At 44.9% G+C, this 27,421-nt stretch overlaps 1 protein-coding gene across 1 annotated transcript in view; it reads right to left on the reverse strand.

Moving 5' to 3' along the window:
• Positions 1–17,718, reverse strand: part of LOC142257230 (sacsin-like) — an 84,045-nt gene extending 66,327 nt beyond the window's left edge. Inside the window, exons 1-3 of the mRNA XM_075329383.1 lie at positions 17,679–17,718; positions 10,553–10,635; positions 929–1,040 (exon numbers count right to left, since the gene is read on the reverse strand). Of these exons, the coding sequence (XP_075185498.1) occupies positions 929–1,040; positions 10,553–10,635; positions 17,679–17,682 (199 nt within the window). The 5' untranslated portion in view covers positions 17,683–17,718. The remainder of the gene's footprint in view (positions 1–928; positions 1,041–10,552; positions 10,636–17,678) is intronic.
• Positions 17,719–27,421: the final 9,703 nt, after the last annotated feature.

Here is a 27,421-nt window from a genome sequence, read left to right on the forward strand (position 1 = left end):
CAACCTAGAGACTGACAGAGTGATGTGTCACTTACTGGGCTGTTTGTTGTAGTTTTGATAAAAGAATCACAGTTTTATCAACAGGAGATTATAATAAAGAGGACTAGTAAGCCTCCTGCTAGGTAGTCCTCCATATTCAGGAACTCTGTACAACCCAGCCCCCAGCACTGACTGGCAGTTTTCGGCCTATGCACAGTGTATGCAGAAAGCTATCAATCAGTGATGTGGGCGGGACTATACAGAGCTTAGCATTCAGAGAATTTTTTTCTTCATCAGAGATTGTATTGAAGCAGCACCAAACAGTCCAGTAAGTGATATCGCTGGAATCTGAGTCTCTGCCCCTACATCATGTTGCTCTCACATGGGGCAGCAAAAACTTGGTGACAGATTCCTTTTCATGATTACATGCTCACGTCACCTGTACAGTAGCTACCACATTTAACTTTTCATCCCTGTGGAAATACTGTAATTGAAGCCGTTTTCCACTCCCCACTTTTCACCTAGAATGTAGCAGCCAGTTCATTTTTCTGTACAACCAACATGTTAATGAGTCTACCTCTCTGCCGGTCACTATCCTGGCTGCTCATTCAATGTCAGATTCGAACTCCACATCAGGACACCCAAGCTCTACACACCGCCACCAATCTAACATTAACCAAACCTCCCATTCGTGGCTCAACAATTTTTCTTGTGCTGCTCCTTTTCTTTGGAATTCACTACTCTGGATAATCAAATTCATTCTCAACATCCACGTTTCCAAGGTTTTGAACATTTCCTATGACGATCGTTTAATGTTTCTTTACTTTGTAGTGTTATGGTGCCGCTTTAGCCACTCAACATTGCAGCCTTTATATAGTACATTGACGATTCTGTGCTCTTGCGGTCTCTGAACAGATTTTCAGATTTCCTACTGCTTATAATAAAATACCTTGGATGATATGTGGGTCCATCGCATACAGAGTATCTGTCCCACATTCCCTTTCATCATAAACAAAGATGACTTCTCTGGCTTTAGCATCATCAGCGTTCTGTATGAGCTCCTGGAAAATAATGAGATATTTCTGAATAATTTCTTCTTACAGTCTATATCACCAACATATATGGGGAAATCTAACAGGGTTACGACCCCACACATACTGTCAAGCTGCATAGATGATTGGCAGGTATCAGTCTAGCACCATGTCTTATTCTAGCAAACAGGACATGTGCTTGATACTTGTACATGTGTTATAGGCATATCTATGGCATTGGACCATCACGATAATCCATTTTAACTCATCTTTCGCTACCCCTCCTCCAGTGTGTAGCGGATATAAAATATAAACTCTGGCCATCATCTTCCTTGAGTTAATTCATTCATGCTAGAAGGGATAATGAGTATTAGTTATTCTGATAGCCCAAGAAATAATTTAACAGTTTTATCAGTTTTCCTTTATCCTATTGAAAAAAATAGGCTCACCATGAAGGTGAAACTAGGTTCGGGGATGAAGGGGTTAAACCTGGCTAAACACCCTATATTGCCCCATGAAAGGCACAAGTGTACAATATGTACAAGGTGGTACATTAGATATCTCCCATGTATCATCTACAGTATCTCGCTATAGGTTTATATTTTTTGTGTCTATGTGTTTTTGTGCATTGGGACATGGACGGTTATAGGATTACAGAGAAGCCACTATTCCCCAATAGTGAGTTTCTACTTAAAGGACATTACCAATTAAGCAGCCTCTAAACCTGACTTATCCCCCCCTGCCACAGACCTGGCCACATGACACCTTTTGTGGCCTGGTCTAGCAAAACCTCTCAGGTTTGTTCAATATCGTCCCTCAAGCCCAACATCTATATATCAGTGCCAATTGCTTTGAGATGAACAATGTCCAACCTTAAATGTTCCATCAATGACATTTCCAACTCCTTATGTTTCACCACTATCCTGTCATTCCTAACAATAAAAGGAGACAGTGTCTTAACTTCAATTCTAGCTTTATTAATCTGCTCTACCGGTCTCACATACTTATATGTAGGCAGAGCCAGGATGTCTGACCACAATGATAATCACCGAATAGGAACACCACAAACTCAAAAGGTCAAACTTTATATCTCAAATCAACTTCCAAGAACATACAACTCCAATGTTATTGCCTACTATATGCAACACTAGCACATCCGGTGGTCGGACAGATGTGCAATAGCAGAATTCCACTAAAACCCGCCTCCTCCAAGTCATATTGCGAATTCCAAACCATCAATGCCTGGGACCTAGCCCGCTCAAGTTGTAGGTTACCAGGGCAAACATCAGACCGCAATGTTCCCCCAGAACACGTAAACATGCCCCCAGGATCCAAATTAAGCATGCACCTATGTTGAAACCTAAACATCTATGACATAATACACTAAAAATGCAACTCGTAAAATAAAAAAAAAACAATTAGAAACCCTAACAGTCCTTTATGAAGCCACTGAGCATAAAAACGGCACCCCCGTGCACCCAGAACAACCAACAGTTGTGCTTAGCTATCGAAATTCCCTTCTAACAGTCCTTTTATTACATTAGACACAAACAGATCTTGCGCGTGGTTTTGTTCACCTGCATCATTGAGCCTCTGAAGTCGGGTGTACGTGTACGCTTCAGAGAGGCACACTGCACATGATTGGAAGTGCAGAATCATATAACACCAAAACTGTGTCGCACAAGGGGTTGTGAAACAAAATGTGTAAAAGGTGACAATGCACAACTGCAATCCCCATGTAATCATATGGAAAAAGGCTATTTGAAAAACAAACATGTTTCACCCATAGCAAAAATTAGCCAATACAAAAATATAAAATGTATAAAGTTTATTGATACATAGAATAAAGGGAGAGGACAAAGAAGGAAATGGCACTTGAATGATTGCAAACAAGAATAAAGTTTATTGAAAAATATTATCAAAATATTTAATCATTAGTATCAAAACAGTCAATAAATTTGCAAGGAGAATAAAATCGAGGTCAAAGAGATGTAGGTGGAGTGATGAGTACAATAGAGAACACAATTGTAATAAAACCAGAACACCACCTCTATTAACCCTGCCAAGATGAAGAGGGGTTTGTAAAAGAACCAGGTAAGTGGCTCTTGTAAAAGGCTGCAGTAAAACAAACACCACAACGATGACCAAAGGTCAACAGGGGCCCCTGTAGTCGTGTGGAGGTAACCAGGGGAGTAGGTGTGTGACAGTGGTGGGTCACAGAGGTAAGGCTGCAGAGGATAAAGGAATGGGGTTACCCCAGACAGAATAATATTCAAAGTGGCTAGAAAATATAGTCATGGGTCACGAGGTAAGGCAAAAGATCACTATATATGCAGCCCACCAATTGGTAAAAACATATACCCAGAGGTTATAGTACGTGAAAATAGTTGTAGGTCACGGAGGTAAGGCTGCAAAGATTAGGAGATAAAGGCTACCTCAGATGGAAAGTCAATCAGTATGGTTAGAAATCAACCATAGAACACAGGGGTAAAGCCAAAAAGTACCTACATAAAATATGTAGCCCCCTTATTATCAAAACCAAACCATATGGGGTATATGAAAAAACACAGTATTATGTGTGTGTAAGGTGGGAAAGAAAAAGGGGGGGGGATTGTGCGGTAAACAGATGTGCCAATGTCAACCAGAGCAGCAAAATAGTAAATTAAATATATATAGCCCAGATACATAAACCTGTATAAAACAGGGAATGCCAAAGGGTAGACAAAAGTACAATTTTTAAAAAATTTGTTCCTGTGGTGGACAGTGGCACATCCGCAAACCGGACCATCCAGTAGTAAAGTAGAGGAGAGGGGACCGGAAGGTACAGGAGTATGGAAGGATAAGTATACTGCAAGCAAAGTATAAGGAGAGAGACCGTGTCAGCAAAACACAGTGTAAATGGATACCCAAAGTATCGCTGGCACGTGCAATCAAAGAGCCAGAAATTACCTGGTGGGGTGGCAGAGTGAGGTGGTGGAGGGATGGCTCCAACGTCCGTTTCGCTTAGGCGCTTTTTCAAGAAGATAGTCTGTTTGAGAGCGCTGACAACGTATAAGGAATCAGCGCAAGTGTAACAGATCATGGCATTAGTGGCCGCTACTGCGCATACGCCGGGGGCGGAGACCAGAGGACGGAACAGACGGAGGACCACTATTAACAGGGCGCATGCACGGGAGAGCGGACGTTTCCATAGCTCCCGTGCATGCGCTCAAAGTGGACAGCGTCATGCAACCGCTCTCCAGCAGTCAGCCAACCGGCAGACGCGCACAGCCACAGAGGTATGTATGAAATAAAATAACAAGCAGTGTATGATGACCGGGAAAGGAAAACACAGACAAGAAAAGAAAGATAATTTAGAATGACTTTAAACAGAATTAAAAACAAGATAAAAACAACAATTGTGTTCAAAAGGATGGTGCAACCTATTAAACAGGGACAATTTAATGAACAGGAATTAGATGGTTATATCAATACATATTGATTATACATCAAGTGTTAATAAAAAGAGCTCCTAGGGGACCAGGATTACAAGCCCAGATGCACAGAATGTGTCCCCGAACGGGGAAAGAAAAGAGGAAGAAATGACGCAAAGCCCCTTTGGCTCTGGTGCTCCTCTTCGGGGTTGTTTTCCATGCGGCCATTGTGTAGCATTCCCCAACATTCTGAGAACTGCATCTTTTGCTTGCTCAGAGGGGAAAAGAACGTTCTCCACTGACCAGCGCATTACTTGCGCATCTACGCATGTAGTGTATTACGCAACCTGTCCGTGCTCCCTAATTTACGTTTGTCTTACTTCACGCGAATTGCGCGTATGTGTTAGGGAGCACGTCAGGGACATTAATGCTGCTGGTTCGGTGGAGGACGTTTCTTTACTTAAGACACTCCCCCGTCATTTTCACAGACATCACGGATGTGACACAAGGTCCTTGAAAGTTCAAGGTATTGACGTGGTCCACGAGGGTGTTCGGGGGGGCAATCTGCGTAAGACTCTCGCACAACGAGAGTCGAAGTGGATTGTCTCCCTTAACACCCTGGTCCCCCATGGTCTCAACGAGATGGTCAGCTATTCTCTCTTTTTATAATCCCTAGATTCCCCTTCTTTGCGTCATTTCTTCCTCTTTTCTTTCCCCGTTCGGGGACACATTCTGTGCATCTGGGCTTGTAATCCTGGTCCCCTAGGGGCTCTTTTTATTCACACTTGATGTATAATCAATATGTATTGATATAACCATCTAATTCCTGTTCATTAAATTGTCCCTGTTTAAAAGGTTGCACTATCCTTTTGAACACAATTGTTGTTTTTATCTTGTTTTAATTCTGTTTCATGTCATTCTAAATTATCTTTCTTTTCTTGTGTATGATTTTTTTTTGTACAGGTATCTCCATTTCAATTTATTTGTGGCCATCACACTTGTCACGATCTCCATCACTACTCCCTCCCCATTGGTGGACCTCCTGAATATTTGGAAAGACTGGATTCATATATGACTGTTTTTACTGCCAATATGTTGTTGTAGTATATACCCTTTCATCTCCCTGCCTGTGTTTTCCTTTCCCTGTCATCATACACCACTTGTTATTTTATTTCATACATACCTCCGTGGCTGTGCGAGTCTGCCGGTTGGCTGACTGCTGGAGGGCGGTTGCATGACGCTGTCCACTTTGAGCGCATGTGTGGCACCCCTGAGGCTTCCGTCGCCACAGAGACATTGCACCTCAGCCAGAGGTGTGATGTCCCATCCTGGGTAAGGACAGGAGTAAACGCTGGTTCACACTACACCTATTGTTAGGCATATTTTGGGACCAGGGATAGTGGCAGCTACCCCCCATGCTGCATGCTGGGGGGGCTGTAAGACCCATCTCTTCTCCCATAGGGTGGGGCCTAGCAACTGGGAAAGTGGGAGGAGCCAACAGAAAGAAAGAGCAGACACAGGAAGTTCAAAGTTAGTTGTTAGTTGAAAGGAGTTGGTGAAAGGAGTTGAGAGGAGTCAGAAGTGAGGAGTTAGAGAGAGAGAGGTTGATACCTCGGAAAAGCAAGAGAAAGTGAAGCTTCCTGGTGGAGACCCTGGGGCCCAGCTAGGCCCAGGTGACACCACAGACTCAAAGAACGGATTCCAGGGCCACTGAAAGGCTTTCAAGCTCATGGCCTGTTCCACTGACCATCGGGTGGAGGGATCAGGCTGCATACAGGGACGGTCCCTAGGAACCAACGAAAGAAAAACATTTCCAAAGTGAACACCGATGGCCCAGGGTGGTTGCAAGCGCCCAGGGCCACATCCCACCGTAGATCCCCTGGGAAGAGGGCAAGATCCATTCAGGCAAGCCTTCTTGACCAGAACCTATAGTGGAGACCGAGACAGGTTTATCCAGAGAGGTCAAGGCTTGAAGATAGCTGAGGAAAGAGACACAACAAAAGGGTGCACCGGCATTTACTCCCAGAACTACCCGGGATCGGCGGAGGTCCCTGACAGGAGATTTCAGCAGTCCAAAGGCACCAGTGTGCTGTAGCCCTGGAATTGTGAGTAAACATCTTGAAACTGCACCCCCTGGTGTTGCCTCCTTTATTTCACCCTGCACTGCACCCTTTCCAAGCACCAACGGCAGCCCTGGGGTACCGCTCCACCTGTGGGGAGCAGAACCATCCCAGCTGCTAGTCCATCAGCCCCGGAGGCCCCATCCAGCAGCGGCAGCTCCATAGCCACATTCCACAGGTGGCGTCACGAATAACCTACAAACTCTATTATTGATTACCATCCCCACCTCTGCCATATTAGTTGACCCCTCCAGGGTCACGGAGTCGGGCCCCGCCACCACTGACTACCCCCCGGACTAGTCCGGCCCGACACCGGGTGTCCCAAACCCTGGGGAGGGCGAGTCACATGCGCGGGAGCTATGGAAACGTCCGCTCTCCCGCGCATGCGCCCTGTTAATAGTGGTCCTCCGTCTGTTCCGTCCTCTGGTCTCCGCCCCAGACGCATGCGCAGTAGCGGCCACTAATGCCATGATCTGTTACACCTGTGCTGACTCCTTATATGTTGTCAGCGCTCTCAGACTATCTTCTTGAAAAAGCGCCTAAGCGAAACGGACGTTGGAGCCATCCCTCCACCACCTCACTCTGCCACCCCACCAGGTAATTTCTGGCTCTTTGATTGCACGTGCCAGCGATACTTTGGGTATCCATTTACACTGTGTTTTGCTGACACGGTCTCTCTCCTTATACTTTGCTTGCAGTATACTTATCCTTCCATACTCCTGTACCTTCCGGTCCCCTCTCCTCTACTTTACTACTGGATGGTCCGGTTTGCGGATGTGCCACTGTCCACCACAGGAACAAATTTTTTAAAAATTGTACTTTTGTCTACCCTTTGGCATTCCCTGTTTTATACAGGTTTATGTATCTGGGCTATATATATTTAATTTACTATTTTGCTGCTCTGGTTGACATTGGCACATCTGTTTACCGCACAATCCCCCCCCTTTTTCTTTCCCACCTTACACACACATAATACTGTGTGTTTTTTCATATACCCCATATGGTTTGGTTTTGATAATAAGGGGGCTACATATTTTATGTAGGTACTTTTTGGCTTTACCCCTGTGTTCTATGGTTGATTTCTAACCATACTGATTCACTTTCCATCTGAGGTAGCCTTTATCTCCTAATCTTTGCAGCCTTACCTCCGTGACCTACGACTATTTTCACGTACTATAACCTCTGGGTATATGTTTTTAACAATTGGTGGGCTGCATATATAGTGATCTTTTGCCTTACCCTCGTGACCCATGACTATTTTCTAGCCACTTTGAATATTATTCTGTCTGGGGTAACCCCATTCCTTTATCCTCTGCAGCCTTACCTCTGTGACCCACCACTGTCACACACCTACTCCCCTGGTTACCTCCACACGACTACAGGGGCCCCTGTTGACCTTTGGTCATCGTTGTGGTGTTTGTTTTACTGCAGCCTTTTACAAGAGCCACTTACCTGGTTCTTTTACAAACCCCTCTTCATCTTGGCAGGGTTAATAGAGGTGGTGTTCTGGTTTTATTACAATTGTGTTCTCTATTGTACTCATCACTCCACCTACATCTCTTTGACCTCGATTTTATTCTCCTTGCAAATTTATTGACTGTTTTGATACTAATGATTAAATATTTTGATAATATTTTTCAATAAACTTTATTCTTGTTTGCAATCATTCAAGTGCCATTTCCTTCTTTGTCCTCTTTGTGTAACATGTTTCTGTTTGAAGTTGGCACCCCTCCTGTGGGAACCTTTGGAGTGCTTCCCCCAGAGTATTAACTTAGCCATGTATTTTTTGTTTACAATAGAATAAAGGGACAAGGTAAAAAGTAATGAAAGTAGTGCAAAAAAAAAAAGCACCGCAAACGGCAGAGCAAGGGACAAAAAAGGAGGACAGTTAGAGAATCTCTCAAAAGCAGTGTGTAGCACCCCTCAACCCCTCAGGGCACTACGAGGTACTGCATCCTGAACCAGATGCAGGGCTTACCCCCAGGGACCTGGAAGACCAGTGCTGGTACCACCAAAACACATAACAACCCCAGTTTCCCACTCCCCATTAGGGATGACTGACTAGTCGGGGACCCAACGAATGGCCGCCCAGAGTTGGAGCCAGTCCAGTCCACTAGCAGACAGCCCGGTGGGAGGGGACAGACAAACCCTGTCTGACTGAGTGTCTGTTAGTCCGGTAGTGACAGTTGAAGGGGACGGACGTGTCTCCAGACGGGGTCGTGTAACGGTGACCTAAGTGGCAAGGAGATTGGTTACCATGGACGGTACAGCCAGGTACCTCTGGAACCAGAGCACCGATGGGGCACAAGGCCCTAGGTCAGGCGACAGCTTCAGACAACCTGATAAATACCTGCACAATAAGGGGACCTTCACAGACCTCACTGACCCAAGAATCCGGAGGCATCAGCAGTAAAGAGTGAGCCAGGGGCCAGAACAGAACACCGACCCCACAGGGTTCGCACTGCCCACTGTACGGACGAGAGACTGGCAAAAGACAGTAAGGGACCCACAAACGCTCCAGGCTACGGGGTCCCACCAACCAGTGAGAGGTGCCGGGGAAAGAGACTATCAGGTCACCACACCGGCACTGGGACAAAAGGGACCAGGGGTCTAAACCAGCCGTTCTCAGGGCCACAACTCAACAACACTGTGAGTAAACAGAAGTTGCACTGCATCCCCATTGTGTGGTCTACCTTCTTTCTGCGACGGACCCCAAAATTCACTCTCTGGGGCCCTACCCTACTTGCGGAGAGCCTACCATTCCAGCTGCCACAACCATCAGCCCCAGAGATAACAGACTGTGCAGCGGTGGTTCCATCACCATAACCGCAACCCACAAGTGGCATCACAATACAAACTCTTCCACTCCCCTGTATATACTCCTTTTAAAAAGTGTCCCCAGGGTCACGGAACCGGGCATCGGCCATTATACAACAGTGACACAGCATCCCCGTACATATACGGCCCGGACCGAGAACCCCATAGCCCTGGCGACACAAGTGCACCACAAAAAGCATATATTTGTATATAGTGTGTATATAGCTATACAAAATATAATTCACAGAGGAGGGGAGTATAACTACCTCAATAAATACAAGATAGCAAATATATACTATACAAATACTATGTGGAATAAATATATGAGATATAAATAAAAAATTATTATAGCACACCAAAATGGCCAATATATATCTGTATATCACCATATGCAGTCTAGTGAAATATACACTAACCACAAAGCAAGCCAAACACTGGATGGTACATATCCTAAATCAAGAATACTGGCCACAGATAGAATATAAAAAAATGTGTTCCCAAAGTTGGGTATACGTGAACTGAATAAAGTGCAGAATTATATAAATAATCAGTATAAATAGTAACAAAGTGCACAATAGTACTCAAGATAGTCGATCTAATAAATGGATCCAGCTAACAATGTCTGGTCTAGTATGATGTGTACTAATCAGGAGAAAAATGATAGAAGAATGCAATAAACAGGCAGAGCACAATAATATGTAAAACTGGTAAGTACCTAAAATAGCAAGTGTTTACCTGAGGGCATGTCCCACTATGACCGTGCCGACACCAGGACCCTACATGTGTTTCGGCGTGTAGCCTTCATCATGGGGAAGGCTACACGCCGAAAGAATTATTTGCTGAAGAATTTGCTGAAGAATTTGCTGAAGAATTATGCACAGTACGCATCTCTAAAGCCAGGACGAGTACACCCGTCTTCAGAGGCTCAATGATGCAAGTGAAAAAAGCCACGTGCACGCATGTGATTTGTAGAGCACTGGCGTGGACACCGGCTCTTGTAAATCATGTTATAGCACCCCTGTGGGCGTGATAACATGCTAATTGACCCTCCTAGTCTGGGGAAATCTCTGGCAGAGAAAGAAGCAAAATTTGTCTGATGAGATATATTAAAAAATTCCTTATTTACATGTGTACTGCACATCACTTAAGAATGGACATATCTTAGCTAAAACATACAGAAATAAAATCTTACTTTAAGTATTTGTCCTCCATCTGGGTATTTTCTCAAAATATTCTGTAGCTGGATTAGGAATGGTGGAGCTTTTTGAAAGAAATCTGCAAAACAAAAATTGTCAAATGTAAAATGATAACCTTGCATACACCAAGAACATAACAGACCTATAGCACATTCATATTAATATTTAGTAGCATAAATATAAACACCGGCCATATTCCATTCTGCACAGTCAAAACTCAAATGTCACAGTCTTGTTCATAGTAGTGCATCTTATACAGTGGGTACGGAAAATATTCAGACCCCTTTAAATTTTTCACGCTTTGTTTCATTGTAGCCATGTGGTAAATTCAAAAAAGTTCATTTTTTTCTCATTAATGTACATTCTGCACCCCATCTTGACAGAAAAAAAACCAGGAATGTATAAATTTTTTCAAAATTTAAAAAAAAAAAAAAAAAACGGAAATAAAACATGGTCGTAAGTATTCAGACCCTTTGCTCAGACACTCATATTTAAGTCACATGCTGTCCATTTCTTTGTGATCCTCCTTGAGATGGTTCTACTCCTTCATTGGAGTCCAGCTGTGTTTTATTAAACTGATAGGACTTGAATAAGAAATGCACACACCTGTCTATATAAGACCTCACAGTGCATGTCAGACCAAATGAGAATCATGAGGTCAAAGGAACTGCTCAAGAAGCTCAGAGACAATTGTGACAAGGCACAGATCTGGCCAAGGTTACAAAAGAATTTCTGCAGTAGACAAGGTTCCTAAGTGCACAGTGGCCTCCATAATCCTTAAACGGAAAATGTTTGGGACCACCAGAACTCTTCCTAGACCTATAGATATACTCCAGCACACTAGAAGAAAATATGAAAGAGTCCAAAGTGGTGCTCAAAATTTATTTTATTTTGTTTCCTGTATACTGTCCAACATTTCAACCCAAGTAGGGTCTTCTTCAAGATCTATGTATAAAAGGATCACTTCTCTACAAGCACCCAAAAAGGTCAAATAGATCTGAATGGCCTAAAGTACAGGTATCTAATGTTTGCTACAATATCATGCACACATTGCACAATGTAAATCATCAGTAAAGGCTCTCTGTTTCACTCAGACTTTGCCTGTTTGGATTCCTTTCAGCCTGCACCTCATTCAGGCACCACAGTAACCAGCAGTGTGTGTCCCTGTTTCCTGCATTGTGTACCTCATCCAACACCAAGAGGTCTCATAGGCTGTTCCTGCAGTGTCCCCCACATCCAGCACCTAGAGGACACTGGGGTTTACCCTACCTGAGGAGGGTGTTAACACACTTGCTGCTGATTCCATCAGCCCCAGTCCCTCATAAGCAGCAGCGGTGGCACCTATTCCCCTGCCGCACTACCGCAGGTGGCATCACGAACATTAACTTTATTATCCCTTGTAAATAGCCCCTGCCATTTCATTAAGCTTCCCCAGGGCACGGGACCGGGCAACGGCCACCAGAGTGACATTCTCATTTGTTGCTGCCAGGGACCGAGTACCCCCTTTTCTGGGCGACACACACACAGCTAAAATAACAAAGGAGTGACTTCAGAACAACTCTATGACTATTATTCACCGGCCCAGCCAGAGCCCTCACCTAAACCCAATTGAGCATCTCTGGAGAGACCTGAAAATGACTGTCCACCAACGTTCACCCTCCAACCTGACGGAACTGGAGAGGATCTGCAAGGAAGAATGGCAGAGGATCCCCAAATCCAGGTGTAAAAAAATTGTTGCACCATTCCCAAGAAGACTCATGGTTGTAATAGCTGAAAAGGGTGCTTCTACTCAATACTGAGCAAAGGGTCTGAATACTTATGATCATGTGATATTTCAATTTTCTTTAAAAAATTTGCAAAAATTCAAACATTTCTGTTTTTTGTCTTTCAAGATGGGGTGCAGAGTACATTAATGAGAAAAAAAATGAACTTTTTTAAATTTACCAGATGGCTGCAATGAAACAAAGAGTAAAAAATGTAAAGGAGTCTGAATACTTTCCGTATCAACTGTATATAAGACAGAAAAAAAAAAAAAAAAAGATTATAAAATGTTCTTGCTGCATTGTACAGAATATACAAGGATATGCCATTTGAGCACCTTATTATGTGGTGCCCAGTTTGTGTCTGGCCCCAATCTGTTGGCTGAACATAGGGTAAGGAGTGAAAAATTACCATGCATATTTGAGGCTTGATTTGGGAATTTACAAAAGCATTGGTTGACAAATGCTGAGATTCTAAGGTGAGAAAATAAAAGACCTCGATGATATGACCCCATTTTAAAATCATACCCCTCAACTCATTTATCAAGTGGTATAGGGAGCATTTTGACTGCAAAAGTGTTGTTCAGAAAAGTAACATGTGGCAAATGGTAAAATATGAACATTTACAATTATGCTAGGTTTGGTTTGTTGGATTTTGAAAGCAATTGACTTTTCGGTAAAAAGTGACATTAACTTTACTCTGTGGGCAGTACTATAATGGTATTATTTATGCTTAAAGGGAACCTGCCAGATCAGTCAGAATGCACAAACCGCAAATCTGTCAATCACGTGGAGTGGTGTGGGGAGAAGCACCAGACTAGTTGTGATGCTAACCTGATGTAGTTCGGGGTTGAACCACCAGGTATCGCCCAAGCACAACCAGATAGGAACTAATAAAAGAAGACACTAGGTGGCGCAGAACCTAGGGGAGAATAATCAAACAGGCCGAGGTCAATGCATTGAAAGGTAATGTCAGGACAAAAGGGAAAACAGAGAGTCAAAAGCACAAGCCGAAGTCGGTACACAAAGGGACTCACTCAGTAGGAAGGGATGAACTAAATAACCAGGATGGGAATGAGAAGAGAAGGTGGGTAACACAGAGGGAGGTAAACAGAGGGAGAAGGACAGAACACCAGGAGGAGAAGAACAGAATAAGTGGATGAGATGGAGGGGGTCACGGGTAGGTCAGGGAATGCAGACACGGGCACAGGGAGGAAATTGGGAGAGCTGGAGGACAGAAGCGGTAGCGGGACAGGATCAGGGTAGACACGAGCAGATCAGAGCCGAGTGCTTGCCAAAACTGGAAATATAACTGGCAACGCAGCAGCAGGGTCGGCTCCATAATAAAGTGGAGGGGAATTCAAATCCCCTTCCCCAGGGTCAGGGAGAGGCCGAAAACCCGGAGGGGACAAAAAGAGTAAGCCAGCTCTGCAGGAGACCGTCCTGCAGAGCAAATGCTAGAAACTGGCTCTGCAGGACGGCAAGGGGAGAGCAGGATAATGGGGGGAGAGCAGGATAAAAGGAGGAGTAGTCCTGGGGAGAGAGGAGGATAATAGGAGCAGTAGTCCTGGGGGGAGAGGAGTATAATAGGAGGAGTAGTCCTGGGGGGAGAGCAGGATAATAGGGGGAGTAGTCCTGGGGAGAGAGGAGGATAATAGGAGTAGTAGTCCTGGGGGAGAGGAGTATAATAGGAGTAGTAGTCCTGGAGGGAGAGGAGGATAATAGGAGGAGTAGTCCTGGGGGGATAGGAGGATAATAGGAGGAGTAGTCCTGGGGGGAGAGGAGAATAATAGGAGGAGTAGTTCGGGGGGGGGGGGTAGTCCTGGAGAGAGAGGAGGATAATAGGAGTAGTCCTGGACGGAGAGGAGTATAATAGAAGGAGTAGTCCTGGGGGGAGAGGAGTATAATGGGAGGAGTAGTCCTGGGGGAGAGGAGTATAATAGAAGTAGTAGTCCTGGGGGGAAAGGAGGATAATAGGAGGAGTAGTCCTGGGGGAAGAGGAGTCTAATAGGAGTAGTCGTCCTGGGGGAGAGGAGTATAATAGGTGGAGTAGTCCTGGGGGGAGGTGTATAGGTGCCCAATGTGTGTGGGAGGCGTGGCCAAGCGGGCGGAGTGTGTGGGGGGCGTGGCCGAGCGGGCAGAGTGTGTGGGAGGCGTGGCCAAGCAGGCAAAGTGTGTGGGGGGCGCGGCCGAGCGGGCAGAGTGTGTGGGGGGCGTGGCCGAGCGGGCAGAGTGTGTGGGGGCGTGGCCGAGTGGGCAACTATGCACAGCGGTTTCCATTGTTACCCGATGTGTATCATGGTTACCAGCGTACGCCGGCTAGGGGACACGTGTGCCGGGAGCCGGGGTAAGCTAGTAAGCATGGTACACATCAGGTAACTATTCAAAGCGACAGTGCTGGTTCACTTTTTGCTTGTTGGTCTCCTACTGTGCAGCACACATTGGCGTGTTTGACAGCGGGAGACCAACAATCTGAATGGGCAGGGAGCCAACATACGCTAGTAACCATGGTACACAATCGGGTAATTAAGCAAAGTGGCTTCCATGGTTACCTGACGTGTATCATGGTTACCAGCGTACGCCGGCAACCCCAGCAACGTGAGGGCATGTCTCGGCTTGGTTGCCGGTGTGGGCTCCCGGGGGTGCAGCACTCACCTTGGAGTCGGGGCTCCGTGTGGGTTCGGGGAATGCGTGCGGGGGGCAGGGCCAGGCCGAGCGTCCAATGCGTGAAGGGGCGGGGCCTGGCCAAGCGGCCAATCCGTTCGGGGGGGGCAGGCAGAGCCCAGCGACCAATCCGTGCAGGAGGGCAGGGCCAGGCCGAGCCCAGCGGCCAATGCGACGGTTGTCACTGTAATGACGTCATTTTGGTGACAGACAGACAGACAGACAGAATAAGGCAATTATATATATATATAGATATATAGAATTTTATAATTTTTTTAGCTTTTTATTGTTTTCCCATTAAGTAAAAGGTACTGAAAAGGGCAATTTCAAGACGTTGTCTGTAGGTTTATAACAGTCTTCTAGTATTCAAGACAAAAAACAAAACACATACAGTGCATACAAGTAGTATTCAACCCCCTGCAGATTTAGCAGGTTTACACATTCGGAATTAACTTGGTATTGTGACATTTGGACTGTAGATCAGCCTGGAAGTGTGAAATGCACTGCAGCAAAAAAGAATGTTATTTCTTTTTTTTTTTTTTTTAAATTGTGAAAAGTTTATTCAGAGGGTCATTTATTATTCAACCCCTCAATCCACCAGAATTCTGTTTGGTTCCCCTAAAATAATAAGAAGTATTTCAGGCACAAAGAACAATGAGCTTCACATGTTTGGATTAATTATCTCTTTTTCCAGCCTTTTCTGACTAATTAAGACCCTCCCCAAACTTGTGAACAGCACTCAAACTTGGTCAATATGGGAAAGACAAAGGAGCATTCCAAGGCCATCAGAGACAAGATCGTGGAGGGTCACAAGGCTGGCAAGGGGTACAAAACCCTTTCCAAGGAGTTGGGCCTACCTGTCTCCACTGTTCGGAGCATCATCCGGAAGTGGAAGGCTTATGGAACTACTGTTAGCCTTCCACGGCCTGGACAGCCTTTGAAAGTTTCCACCCGTGCCGAGGCCAGGCTTGTCCGAAAAGTCAAGGCTAACCCAAGGACAACAAGGAAGGAGCTCCGGGAAGATCTCATGGCAGTGGGGACATTGGTTTCAGTCAATACCATAAGTAACGTACTCCACCGCAATGGTCTCCGTTGCAGACGAGCCCGTAAGGTACCTTTACTTTCAAAGCGTCATGTCAAGGCTCGTCTACAGTTTGCTCATGATCACTTGGAGGACTCTGAGACAGACTGGTTCAAGGTTCTCTGGTCTGATGAGACCAAGATCGAGATCTTTGGTGCCAACCACACACGTGACGTTTGGAGACTGGATGGCACTGCATACGACCCCAAGAATACCATCCCTACAGTCAAGCATGGTGGTGGCAGCATCATGCTGTGGGGCTGTTTCTCAGCCAAGGGGCCTGGCCATCTGGTCCGCATCCATGGGAAGATGAATAGCACGGCCTACATGGAGACTTTGGCCAAGAACCTCCGCTCCTCCATCAAGGATCTTAAGATGGGTCGTCATTTCATCTTCCAACAAGACAACGACCCAAAGCACACAGCCAAGAAAACCAAGGCCTGGTTCAAGAGGGAAAAAATCAAGGTGTTGTAGTGGCCTAGTCAGTCTCCTGACCTTAACCCAATTGAAAACTTGTGGAAGGAGCTCAAGATTAAAGTCCACATGAGACACCCAAAGAACCTAGATAACTTGGAGAAGATCTGCATGGAGGAGTGGGCCAAGATAACTCCAGAGACCTGTGTCGGCCTGATCAGGTCTTATAAAAGACGATTATTAGCTGTAATTGCAAGGGTTATTCCACAAAATATTAAACCTAGGGGTTGAATAATAATTGACCCACACTTTTATGTTGGAAATTTATTAAAATTTAACTGAGCAACATAACTTGTTGGTTTGTAAGATTTATGCATCTGTTAATAAATCCTGCTCTTGTTTGAGGTTTGCAGGCTCTAACTTATTTGCATCTTATCAAACCTGCTAAATCTGCAGGGGGTTGAAGACTACTTGTAGGCACTGTACTTGTGTAGAAAAAGTGGCTTTTCCAACAGTAGTCAATCCCTTTAGAATTACTTCTTTTTGGTTTTCTAAAACATTTATTTTTTTTACTTTTTTAGTAAGTCTATAGGTCATTGGTATAACAATCATCAGCACCCTGTGATCACGTCATGGAGAAGGGTGGCAACGAGGATATAGATACTCCCTATTGACAGATACTCCCTCTGTCAATAACTTGCAGAATTTGGTGCCTGCCATTGCAGAAGCCTGGCTGGATGCTACCGCTTGGTCCGGATACCAGTGGCGGAACCTCAGTTTCTAAGTCGGTGCCATCTTTACGTTATACATGTACGCCTGGAGGGCGAAGTGTTGCCCACTCATAATATAAATGGGTGTCATGGGGCAGGAAGGTGCTCACAAAGCTTTCTATTGATAATGTAAATGTTTTCTTCAATGTAGAAAAAAGAAGCAATGTTAAATCTTGATGTATTTTTGCCTGACAAAAAATCATGAACATTGATTACTGAATCAACAAGACCAGAAAAAGTGCCCGATGCAGAAAAAAAGTGACAAAAACATAGAAAAATGTTTAGCTAGAAAAATCTACGTCAACAAAACTCAATGTGAACAAACTCTAAAAAAGTTCCACTTAATCAAATACAAAAATAAATTCTTGTACGTATTTATGCAAAATAAAAAAGAAAACTGTATGGTATTCATATTTTATATGTAAAGTCTTACCCATATTTGCGTTTGTGTCTTCCTAGGCTTTCATCACAGCTATAACAGAAGAAAAAAAACTACATTTAGTATACGACAAGATATGAAGATTACTGACGTATGCACATGGTGGGTGACTGATAGATGACACAATGACTAGTGATTGCACATAAACTAGTATGAATCAACAAGAAAGGATTTTAAATTCAAACTACTGAAACTCGATTACAGGGCATTCTGTCTTGTCCTTAACCTCATAGCAGATGAAGCCTGATTTGATCCCTCGACAGCCCCATTTTTTATATCAGACCTGTGTCACTATATAAAGATTATGTGCAAACAAACCACCACTGGTAAAATATAACATTAATTGGTATTAAAAACCAGTAATATCACAATTGGCCAGTGGGTGGCCCCACATGGCAGAAAAACAGGTTGTTGCTAAGGCTGGGGCCACACGGGTACTACTGCGATCCCCTTGCATGACACTGGGCTCACGCTGGCAGTACAGCAGAGCCGAGTGTCATGGGTGTGTTCTTGCAACTGAGGTCCGTTCGTGCAAGCAGACCTCAGCTGCGGGGGGAGGGCCGGCTCTCAGGAGGGATTTATCTCCCTCTCTCCTCTGTAGCCGGCTATTGCGTTTCTCGCTCTGCATGCGTGGTACACCGGTGTACTGCGAGTGCTGTGCGATTTTTCTCTCACCCCATTCACCTGAATGGGTGCGAGAGAAAGAGTCTCGCATTACAGTCACAGCATGCTGCGATTGTTTCTCGGTCTGATTAGGGCTGAGAAAATAATCGCTCATGTGCGCTGACACACAGGCTAATATTGGTCCGAGTGGAATGCGATGTTTTATCGCACTCCACTCGCACTGTTTTTCTCGCCGTGTGGCTTACGCCTTAATTCTGACACTCCCAGGGTGATAGTACATACTCCAATAATACTTGCGAATTCATAATAAGGTGCTAAAGGTCATCAAACTAGAGTCAAGCGCATGTAATTAACCCAAAGCATAAATAACCTGTATTTGGATGTGGTACCACTTCCATAACATGCATTTCAGCGCTGTGCCTTTTACTGATTCTTCATTACTTTCAAGTGGCATGCTCGCTGTCTTGGGGTCAGATTTGACACAGAACTTTCCTTCATTCCCCATATACAATCACTAACTCATGTCACCTGCACCTTAAAAACATCTCCAGAATGCGAGCATTTCTCACCTCTGAAACTGCAAAGTCCCTCATTCATTCTCATCTGGACTATTGCAACTCTTTACTGATCGGTCTCCCTTTAACCAAACTTTCTCCTCTCCAATCCATCCTGAATGCAGCAGCCAGGGTCGTATTTCTGTCCAATCGCTTCACAGACGCCTCCACCTTGTGTCAGTCACACTACACTGCCTCCCTATCAGCTACAGAATACAATATAAACTGATATCTCTCACCCACAAAGCTCTCCACAGCTCTGTACCACCTTATATCTCATCCCTCATCTCTGTCTATCATATTATCTGCCCCCTTCGTTCCGTAAATAATCTTAGGGGTGCTTCACACACAGCGAGATCGCTGCTGAGATCGCTGCTGAGTCACGTTTTTTGTGACGCAGCAGTGACGTCATTAGCGATCTCGCTGTGTGTCACACTGAGCAGCGATCTGGCCCCTGCTGTGAGATCGCTGCTCGTTACACACAGCCCTGGTTCGTTTTTTTTATTGTTGCTCTCCCGCTGTGACGCACAGATCGCTGTGTGTGACAGCGAGAGAGCGACGAAATGAAGCGAGCAGGGAGCAGGGGCCGGCATCTGGCAGCTGTGGTAAGCTGTAACCAGGGTAAACATCGGGTAACCAAGGTGGTTACCTGATATTTACCTTCGTTACCAGCCTCCACCGCTCTCACGCTGCCTGTGCTGCCGGCTCCTGCTCTCTGCACATGTAGCTGCAGTACACATCGGGTTAATTATCCCGATGTGTACTGTAGCTAGGAGAGCAAGGAGCCAGCACTAAGCAGTGTGCGCGGCTCCCTGCTCTCTGCACATGTAGCTGCAGGACACATCGGGTTAATTAACCCGATGTGTACTGTAGCTAGGAGAGCAGGGAGCCAGCGCTAAGCAGTGTTCGCGGCTCCCTGCACATGTAGCTGCAGGACACATCGGGTTAATTAACCCGATGTGTACTGTAGCTAGGAGAGCAGGGAGCCAGCGCTAAGCAGTGTGCGCGGCTCCCTGCTCTCTGCACATGTAGCTGCAGGACACATCGGGTTAATTAACCCGATGTGTACTGTAGCTAGGAGAGCAGGGAGCCAGCGCTAAGCAGTGTGCGCGGCTCCCTGCTCTCTGCACATGTAGCGACGTTATGATCGCTGCTTCGGCTGCTGTGTTTGACAGCTAAGCAGCGTTCATAACAGCGACATACAGGGTCGCTGTTACGTCACAGAAAATGGTGACGTAACAGCGACGTCATTGTCGCTGTCGCTATGTGTGAACCCAGCCTTAGACTAACATCCTCCATAATACGAACCTCACACCTCTGTATCCAAGACTTTCTCATGCTTTGCCAGTTTTCTGGAATGCACTACCACAAAGGATGCAACTAATATGCAGCTCCTTCGTTTTTAAGCGTACATTAAAAACACATCTCTTCAGACAAGCTTATCATAACTCACTAACCTAACCCTCCCCTGTTCCTACCTTGTAAATGCTATTCGTAACCGTCTCCTTCCTAGTTCAGTTCTGACATCCTCCATACAACCAAAAGCACGTTAGTGCACTTACAAGGTTACTGTCTAATGACCGGATCATTCAACTTTATATGAAATCTATTATTTGTCATATTGATGGCCGGACCAGGCATTTTGTGTCCCCCTATTTCCCCATAGATTGTAAGCTTAGCTGTTGAATTATGTGTTATGTGCTACTTTGTTTTCTTTTTGTCTGCACAAGCCCCCACTTGATTGTAAATTCCTTCGGAATATGTTGGAGCTATAAAAATAAACGTTATTATTCTATATTAATACAGGAGGAGTGGCCCGCTATCCCACATCACATCCTTTTATATAGACGACTAGCCAATGAGGGCTCACAAAAGATATGACCATTATAATGTGTAGTGAGACACTAATTTCTATTGAGTGGATTTCCGCTCAGTCCCATCCCTAGGAGCGTCAAGAGCAGACGACGCGGACACCGGAACCATGGCAACGTCCACATAATCACGTGAGCAGGTGCCCAGTCAGGTGTCCGTGGCATCACCAAGGAGTCTGGTGCAGCCAGGGGTGGCATTGAGGGAGCGCCAGCGCACCATTGCAATGCTTCACTCGTACATCATTGAATGTTGAGGGAGGGTTTTTTTCTTGCTAATGAAGCGGATAGACCACGGGTTACAAAGATATAAGACATGGACTATTTAACATACAGATGCACGTCACGTCATGAAATAATTACAAATCTTAAAAAAAAAGACAAAACAAAACCTAATTTACATTATACATGGATAATACATGAAAACTAAATATAAATTATGTAAGGAAAACAGAAAAGGAGTGAATGACAAAAATATGTATGTATCAGACAGTGGTCGTGTAGTGAATGTCATTGTATAGTTCATAAGCCGCCCATTATTAGGTTGGCTGACATCTCTCATGGGTTTACACGCGAGGACAGCTGCATTAACCATTTAGGGCCACTCACTGCTCCCAATTATAAATACTAGGCACATTGTGAATAGAATAGGAAAAGTGATGTATGACAGCCTTTGTGATGAAGATGGTCTTGGGTTAGGAATATCATGAGTTTGTTGGGCAGTGTGTGCAGTGAAATGGTTGTGAGTGTAAATGTTAGTGAACCATTCAGTGTATAAAGCAAAACAATGTGTGATATTTTTGAAACAAACTCAAAATTTAAGTAGTGTAACAGAAAAGGGCTGACAAATACATACACATGTATACATTTTGTGCCTCCCCCATTTCCTCATAGACTGTAAGCTTACGAGCAGGGCCCTCGCTCCTCCTGGTATCTTAATTTAGTTTTTTTGTATTGTCTCATATTGTCTGTACATGTCCCCTCTGAATTGTAAAGCGCTGCGGAATATGTTGGCGCTATAGAAATAAAACTTATTATTATTAATCTACATACGCACTATTCACAAAAAGCTAGGGATGTTTGGCTTTCGGATGAAATTTATGGAAAATGTAAGACAGTGATATTTTACCATGAAAGCAGGCCATTTATGTAGAAGCATGCAATGAGGATTTCCTCATCGCAAACAATTTATTGATACAAAAGCCAACAACAGTGGTGTTTATACCCAAAAGAATGTCAATGTGAATAAATGTGATGTGGCTTTGAGCATCAATTACAGCTGACAACAATGTCTCCTGCTGTTCACAAGAGGAGTTATTGTCTGCGGAGGCATGGCTCCCACTCTTCTAGAAGGGCGGCCCTCAGGTCATTGAGGTACTGGGGTACAAGGTATGCTCTCTACACAGCAAATCATCTGATGCAATTGGTTTTCTACGAGATTCAGGTCTGGAGAAAGTGCAGGCCGCTCCATTTGAGGTACCACAGTCTCCAGCAGCACTTCTCTAATGATGCGACCTCGATGACCTGAAGCATTGTCATCCATGAAGATGAAATTAGGCTGGTGTTGTTCATGCAGAAGCACAATGACCAAATTATTGATGTTATGCCAGTAGTAGGGGCTTGTCACTGTAACATTCACAAACCGTAGGGCAATTCTGTATTGACTAGACACACCTGCACACACTAACATCACCACCACCAAAGGCTCTTCTGGGAACAACAGTAGCTGACATATAGCACTTTTCTTGACATCACCAAGTCGCTGACAGCCATCATTTCTGCCCAGTGTGAATAGACTTTCATCAGTGACCAGCAATGGTCTCTCGTCCAATATAGATGCTCCCTGGCCCATGCAAAACGATGATGCCTGTGCCTGGTGGTGCGGTCAGGTAACCCATGCAGGTCATCTAGCATGTAGATCATGCTGATGTAAACAGTTTAGAATGAGTCTGACGTGACACTTGGGTACCTCTTCTTTTAAATGTGCCTGGAGTAGTTTTCAATTTTTGGGATATATAGCTTGGTAAAGGCTTGTTTTTTGCGCTCTGAGCTGATGTTTTTATTGATATCACTTTGGGGTGGATAAGATATTTTGATCACTTCTTATTAAATTTTTTTGTGTTGATGCGGTGGCAAAAAAGCCGCAATTCTGGTGTTTTGATGTCTTTTCTTCTTACGCCATTCACCAATCAGATTAGGTTATTTTATATTTTTTATAGATCGGACTTTTACAACTGCAAAAGGTACCAAATATATGTATTTTTTATTTCTTAATTTCTAAAGGCTGGTGATTTGAACTTTAATATTTTTTTCACATTTTCTTAAACCTTTTTTGGAACACTTCTCACTGTTTTTCTTTGTCCCCTTAGGGGACTTGAACCTGTGATCAACTGATCGCTTGTGCCATGTACAGCAATGCCAAAGCATTGCTGTACATATCAAAAATCACAGTCTCCTATGAATGCCAGCCATGTGCTGGTTTTCATGGGAGAACCATCGTAACAGGCACAGGAGTTTTCAGAAGCCCCCTGGCCATCACGGCAACACTGCAATCAAGTCACGGGTGTGCCGATGGGCGGACCCCCATTTCCGATGCGCTGTAAATGCCACTGTAAGAGATTGACAGCAGCATATAATAGGTTATCAAAGTCAGGGAGTTGGGATATGACAAAACTGTACGCCATATGTCGGTAAGGGGTTAAAGTTCAGATTTTTACAGATGCGGCCACACAAAAAGGTTATAGTTTTATTCTTTTTCCAATTAAGAAGTACTTAACCCCTTTATGACCTACGCATACATCTTAGGTCATCTTTCTCCCTTTAACGTGATTCTGCAGTACTCTCCGCACATGGCTGCTGATCTGCTCAACAAACGTGCAGCTATCAGGTGCAGGTGGATCTTTCATTAATCAGTTATAGCTCGTTGTCAAACTCTGACAGCATGATTTAACGTGCTCCAACAGGCTGTTCCCTGCCGCTATCAGCGCTCCCGTGACGTGATCATGGGGCGCCAATGGGTTATGAGAGCATGAGGTTAGATGATGACCCCTGTCATGACTCACATCCTGTGAATGCTCAGAGTTGATGTGGAAAGACGGGTGTCGTGCTGCGCTTATCACCATTCAAGAAGCAGATGTTTTTAATCCATGTCCTTTACTCAAAACACATAATACAGGTCTACGCATTTCAAGGGTCTCAGCCTCCTTCCTCAGGATAATTTTGAGATGACAGGATAAACAAAATTGTCCTGAGGAAGGGGGCTGAGAATCTTGAAACCCGTTGACCTGTATTATGCTTTTTGAATAAAGGACATGGATTAAAAACATTTGCTTCTTGAATGGTGATAAGCGCGGCATGAGATCCATCTTTCCACATCAACTTTCATTCCTATCCTGCGGGGCTGCGGCTATTCACCCCACTACCACGTTTTTATAGGAGTTGTGACTTTCACAACCCCTATAGGTGAATGCATCCATTTATATTATCTACGGTTATACCAGATAAGACCCTAATGTACTCTTTCTCCACAGTCTCCTCGTCCTGTGAATGCTGCTATTAACAGGAGAACAGCATTTCTTCTGGACAGAGGGATGCTAAAGCATCACTCTGAACAGCAGAAGCGTTCAGATAGTACAGGGTTCAAAAATCAATAAAAATTGGAAAAGTTTCTAAAAATATGAAAAAATAAAAATAACTAAAAGTTCCACTCACTCCCCTTTTGCCCCAAAATGGTATAATTAAAAGCACCGGCTTAAGAAAGAAAAAAAAAGCAGGCTCTCAGACAGCCCCGGATTTAAAAAAATGAGAACGTCATGGGTCTCGGAAAATGAAGATAAAAGTGATTTTTTTTGTTTTCTTTTTACAAACTTCTGATTTTTTTTTTCACCACTTAGATAAAAGTAAAACTATACATGTTTTGAATCTATGAACTCGTACTGACCTGGAGAATCATAATGGTGGGTCAGTTTAATGAAAACGGTAAATAAAAAAAACAATCATTCAAGTGCACTTTTTTTGCAATTTCACGGTGTGGCGCCCTGGACAAGCCAGGGGCCACAGGTAACTACACCACCACACCCTACACCCCGGTTAGGCACATCTAAGCCAGACACAAAACCCTTGTTGCCTTCCTCCAGGGGCTGATGTCCACACCAGGGGGCGGAGCCAGGCGGTTGGTCTCCGCCCACCGAGGAGTTCACAGTCCTGGTGGCAGGAAAAGGAAGTTCAGTTAAGCTAGGGAAGTGAAGGAGAGAAGAGTTTAGTGTTGACAGTGAAAGTGGAAGGAGGGAAAGTGAGGAGTAGTGAAGTGGCAAGAGAGCAGACTGAAGTGAGTCCGGGTGTGTGGCCCGGACGGAGCAGCAAGGTTGGCAGACGGTGGTGACCGTCTGCATGAGTGGCCTATCAGAGTTTGCCGTAAGGACCGTGGACGGGCGGTACCGGACCGATACACAAGGAGAAGCCAGCACCATTGGCAGGGGCTTTTCGGACACGGCTAGCAGTCGCCATGAATTTGCCGAATCCGTTAGTGAAGGGGACCTCCTGGGTTTCCAAACAGTCAAGTCCCGACAGAAGGCAACCGTCCAACCGTGAAGGGGAGACACCGCCACCGCCAAGGGCAACCGTTTCCCAGGGCCAGCGCCTGCGGGCAAAAGGGGCTCCTCCGGCCCACATCCAAGTCGGGGAGCGGGTTACCGGTGGGAACCCATCGGAATCAACATAGAACATAGGTGCAGGGAGAGACAGTCATCACTAACCTACAGGGAAGAAACAACCGCAGCCGTCTGGGGGACCCGTCCATCCAGCCGTGTGTTTTACCGAGAACTGTGTCATCGTCTCAGGCTGAGTGAGTACCCCCGTGCCGTACGGCACAGCGCTGCCCCTGCGACCCTGCACCTCACCAGGCCTCGCAACCCGCCTGCCATCATCCCTACCTACCCCATCACCGGGCCCCGGGACAACCAACCCCCTACCCACGGAGGGGAGAAATAACTCAGCTGCTCCCTGTCACCGCTCCCGGGATCCCCGTTCAGAGCAGCGGTGGTGTCACCAAAATCGTCACGGACAATATCCATAATCAAAACCCCCAACAACCAATCATCCCCCTTTTCACTCACGGGCGTGGAGCGCCGCTCGAGTCTCCGGGATCCAGTCCACCGCTCGAGCCACCACCGAGCAGCAGCAGTGGCCGCAGAGCAGCGGCAACTGGACCCGAGCAGTGGGAGAGTGCAGCGTCCCCTCATCCGCCCGCGACAACTGCACTTGGAATTTTTAACCCATTTTCCAATTCCATTATAAGGGAGAATGAATGGAGTCGTTCAAAAGTACAACTCGTCCTGCAATATGGCTATATTGACGGAAAAATAAGAAAATTTATGGCTCTTGGAAGAAGGGGAGGAAAAAACAAAAATAGAAAAGCGCCAGAGGGATTAAAAGTGAACAAGAGGTATTAACATTTATTCTAGTGTTTTATTTAGATCTACTATTGGGCTTGAACACTTAGGGTATGTGCGCACGTTGCTTTTTACCTGCTTTTTTGCTGCTTTTTCTTCTGCGCTGTTTAATGCCAAAATGGATGTGTTCTTCTATTCAAGCAAAGTCTATGGGAATTTGGGTTTCTTGTTCACACTATGTTGTTCAAAATGCTGCCTTTTTGTGGCAGAACTTTGGTCAAAAACTCAGCTTTGCAGTGCAAAACCCAAATGGCAAAAACAATTGACATGTTGCTTCTTTGAAAAGCTGAGTTTTTGACCAAAGTTCTGCCACAAAAAGGCAGAAGTTTGAACAACATAGTGTGAACAAGAAACCCAAATTCCCATAGACTTTGCTTGAATAGAAGAACACATCCATTTTGGCATTAAACAGCGCAGAAGAAAAAGCAGCAAAAAAGCAGGTAAAAAGCAGGTAAAAAGCAACGTGCGCACATACCCTTAGCAGTTCATTGCTGACTATAGTACGGCAGGATTGTAGTGCATTTTACCTGTCAGTTTTAGACCTATACAGCCAATGAGACCCGACATCTACTGGGTCTGAAAGGCTTCTGTAATGGCAACTCCAGAGGTCCTTGTTGGACAAGTTGTTATAGCACCAAGCGGTCATAGCCTTCATACACAGCTGACATTTTGCAGTACCACTATGATCTTTTCACTTTTTCACTGTCATCACTTTATCTAGCATATAAACAGCTGTGAGACTGAAAAGCTGCAGTCTTGGCAAAAAGTCCAACTGCATTAGATTGTTTTGCGATTTGCTTGTCTCAATTCGACTCCTTTCACTTATATTGTACTGCAAGGTAACAGCTGCACCTAGAAAAGTTTGGTCGCATGAAGGGTGTCACTGCCGAAGTCACCGTGTAGGGAAATGGCTCTTTCACGTATAAACTTGTTGCAGTACCCTTGGGGGGGGGGGGGGGGGGGGAGTCGTAGTGCAACCCAGTTCACTTGTATTGCCCTGTGATATAGCAGCAACACCAAGTAAACACAGCTATTGCCAATGTTGGTAGCACGTGTGCATTGCTAGTGCCATGTTTTCTTTAATAAAATGGCTCTGAGATTGGCTCATGCGCATACCGTGATCTCCGGTGCCATTTTACTGAGCACAATTTGGTGATCACTATAATATCGCTGATAAAAAAAAAATAAAAAATTTGTGCATGCTGCCCATATTAGTCTCCGTAGCGTCTACTGTTGCTGGA

The sequence above is a fragment of the Anomaloglossus baeobatrachus genome, chromosome 11, assembly GCF_048569485.1.
Source record: "Anomaloglossus baeobatrachus isolate aAnoBae1 chromosome 11, aAnoBae1.hap1, whole genome shotgun sequence".
NCBI lineage: Eukaryota > Metazoa > Chordata > Amphibia > Anura > Aromobatidae > Anomaloglossus > Anomaloglossus baeobatrachus.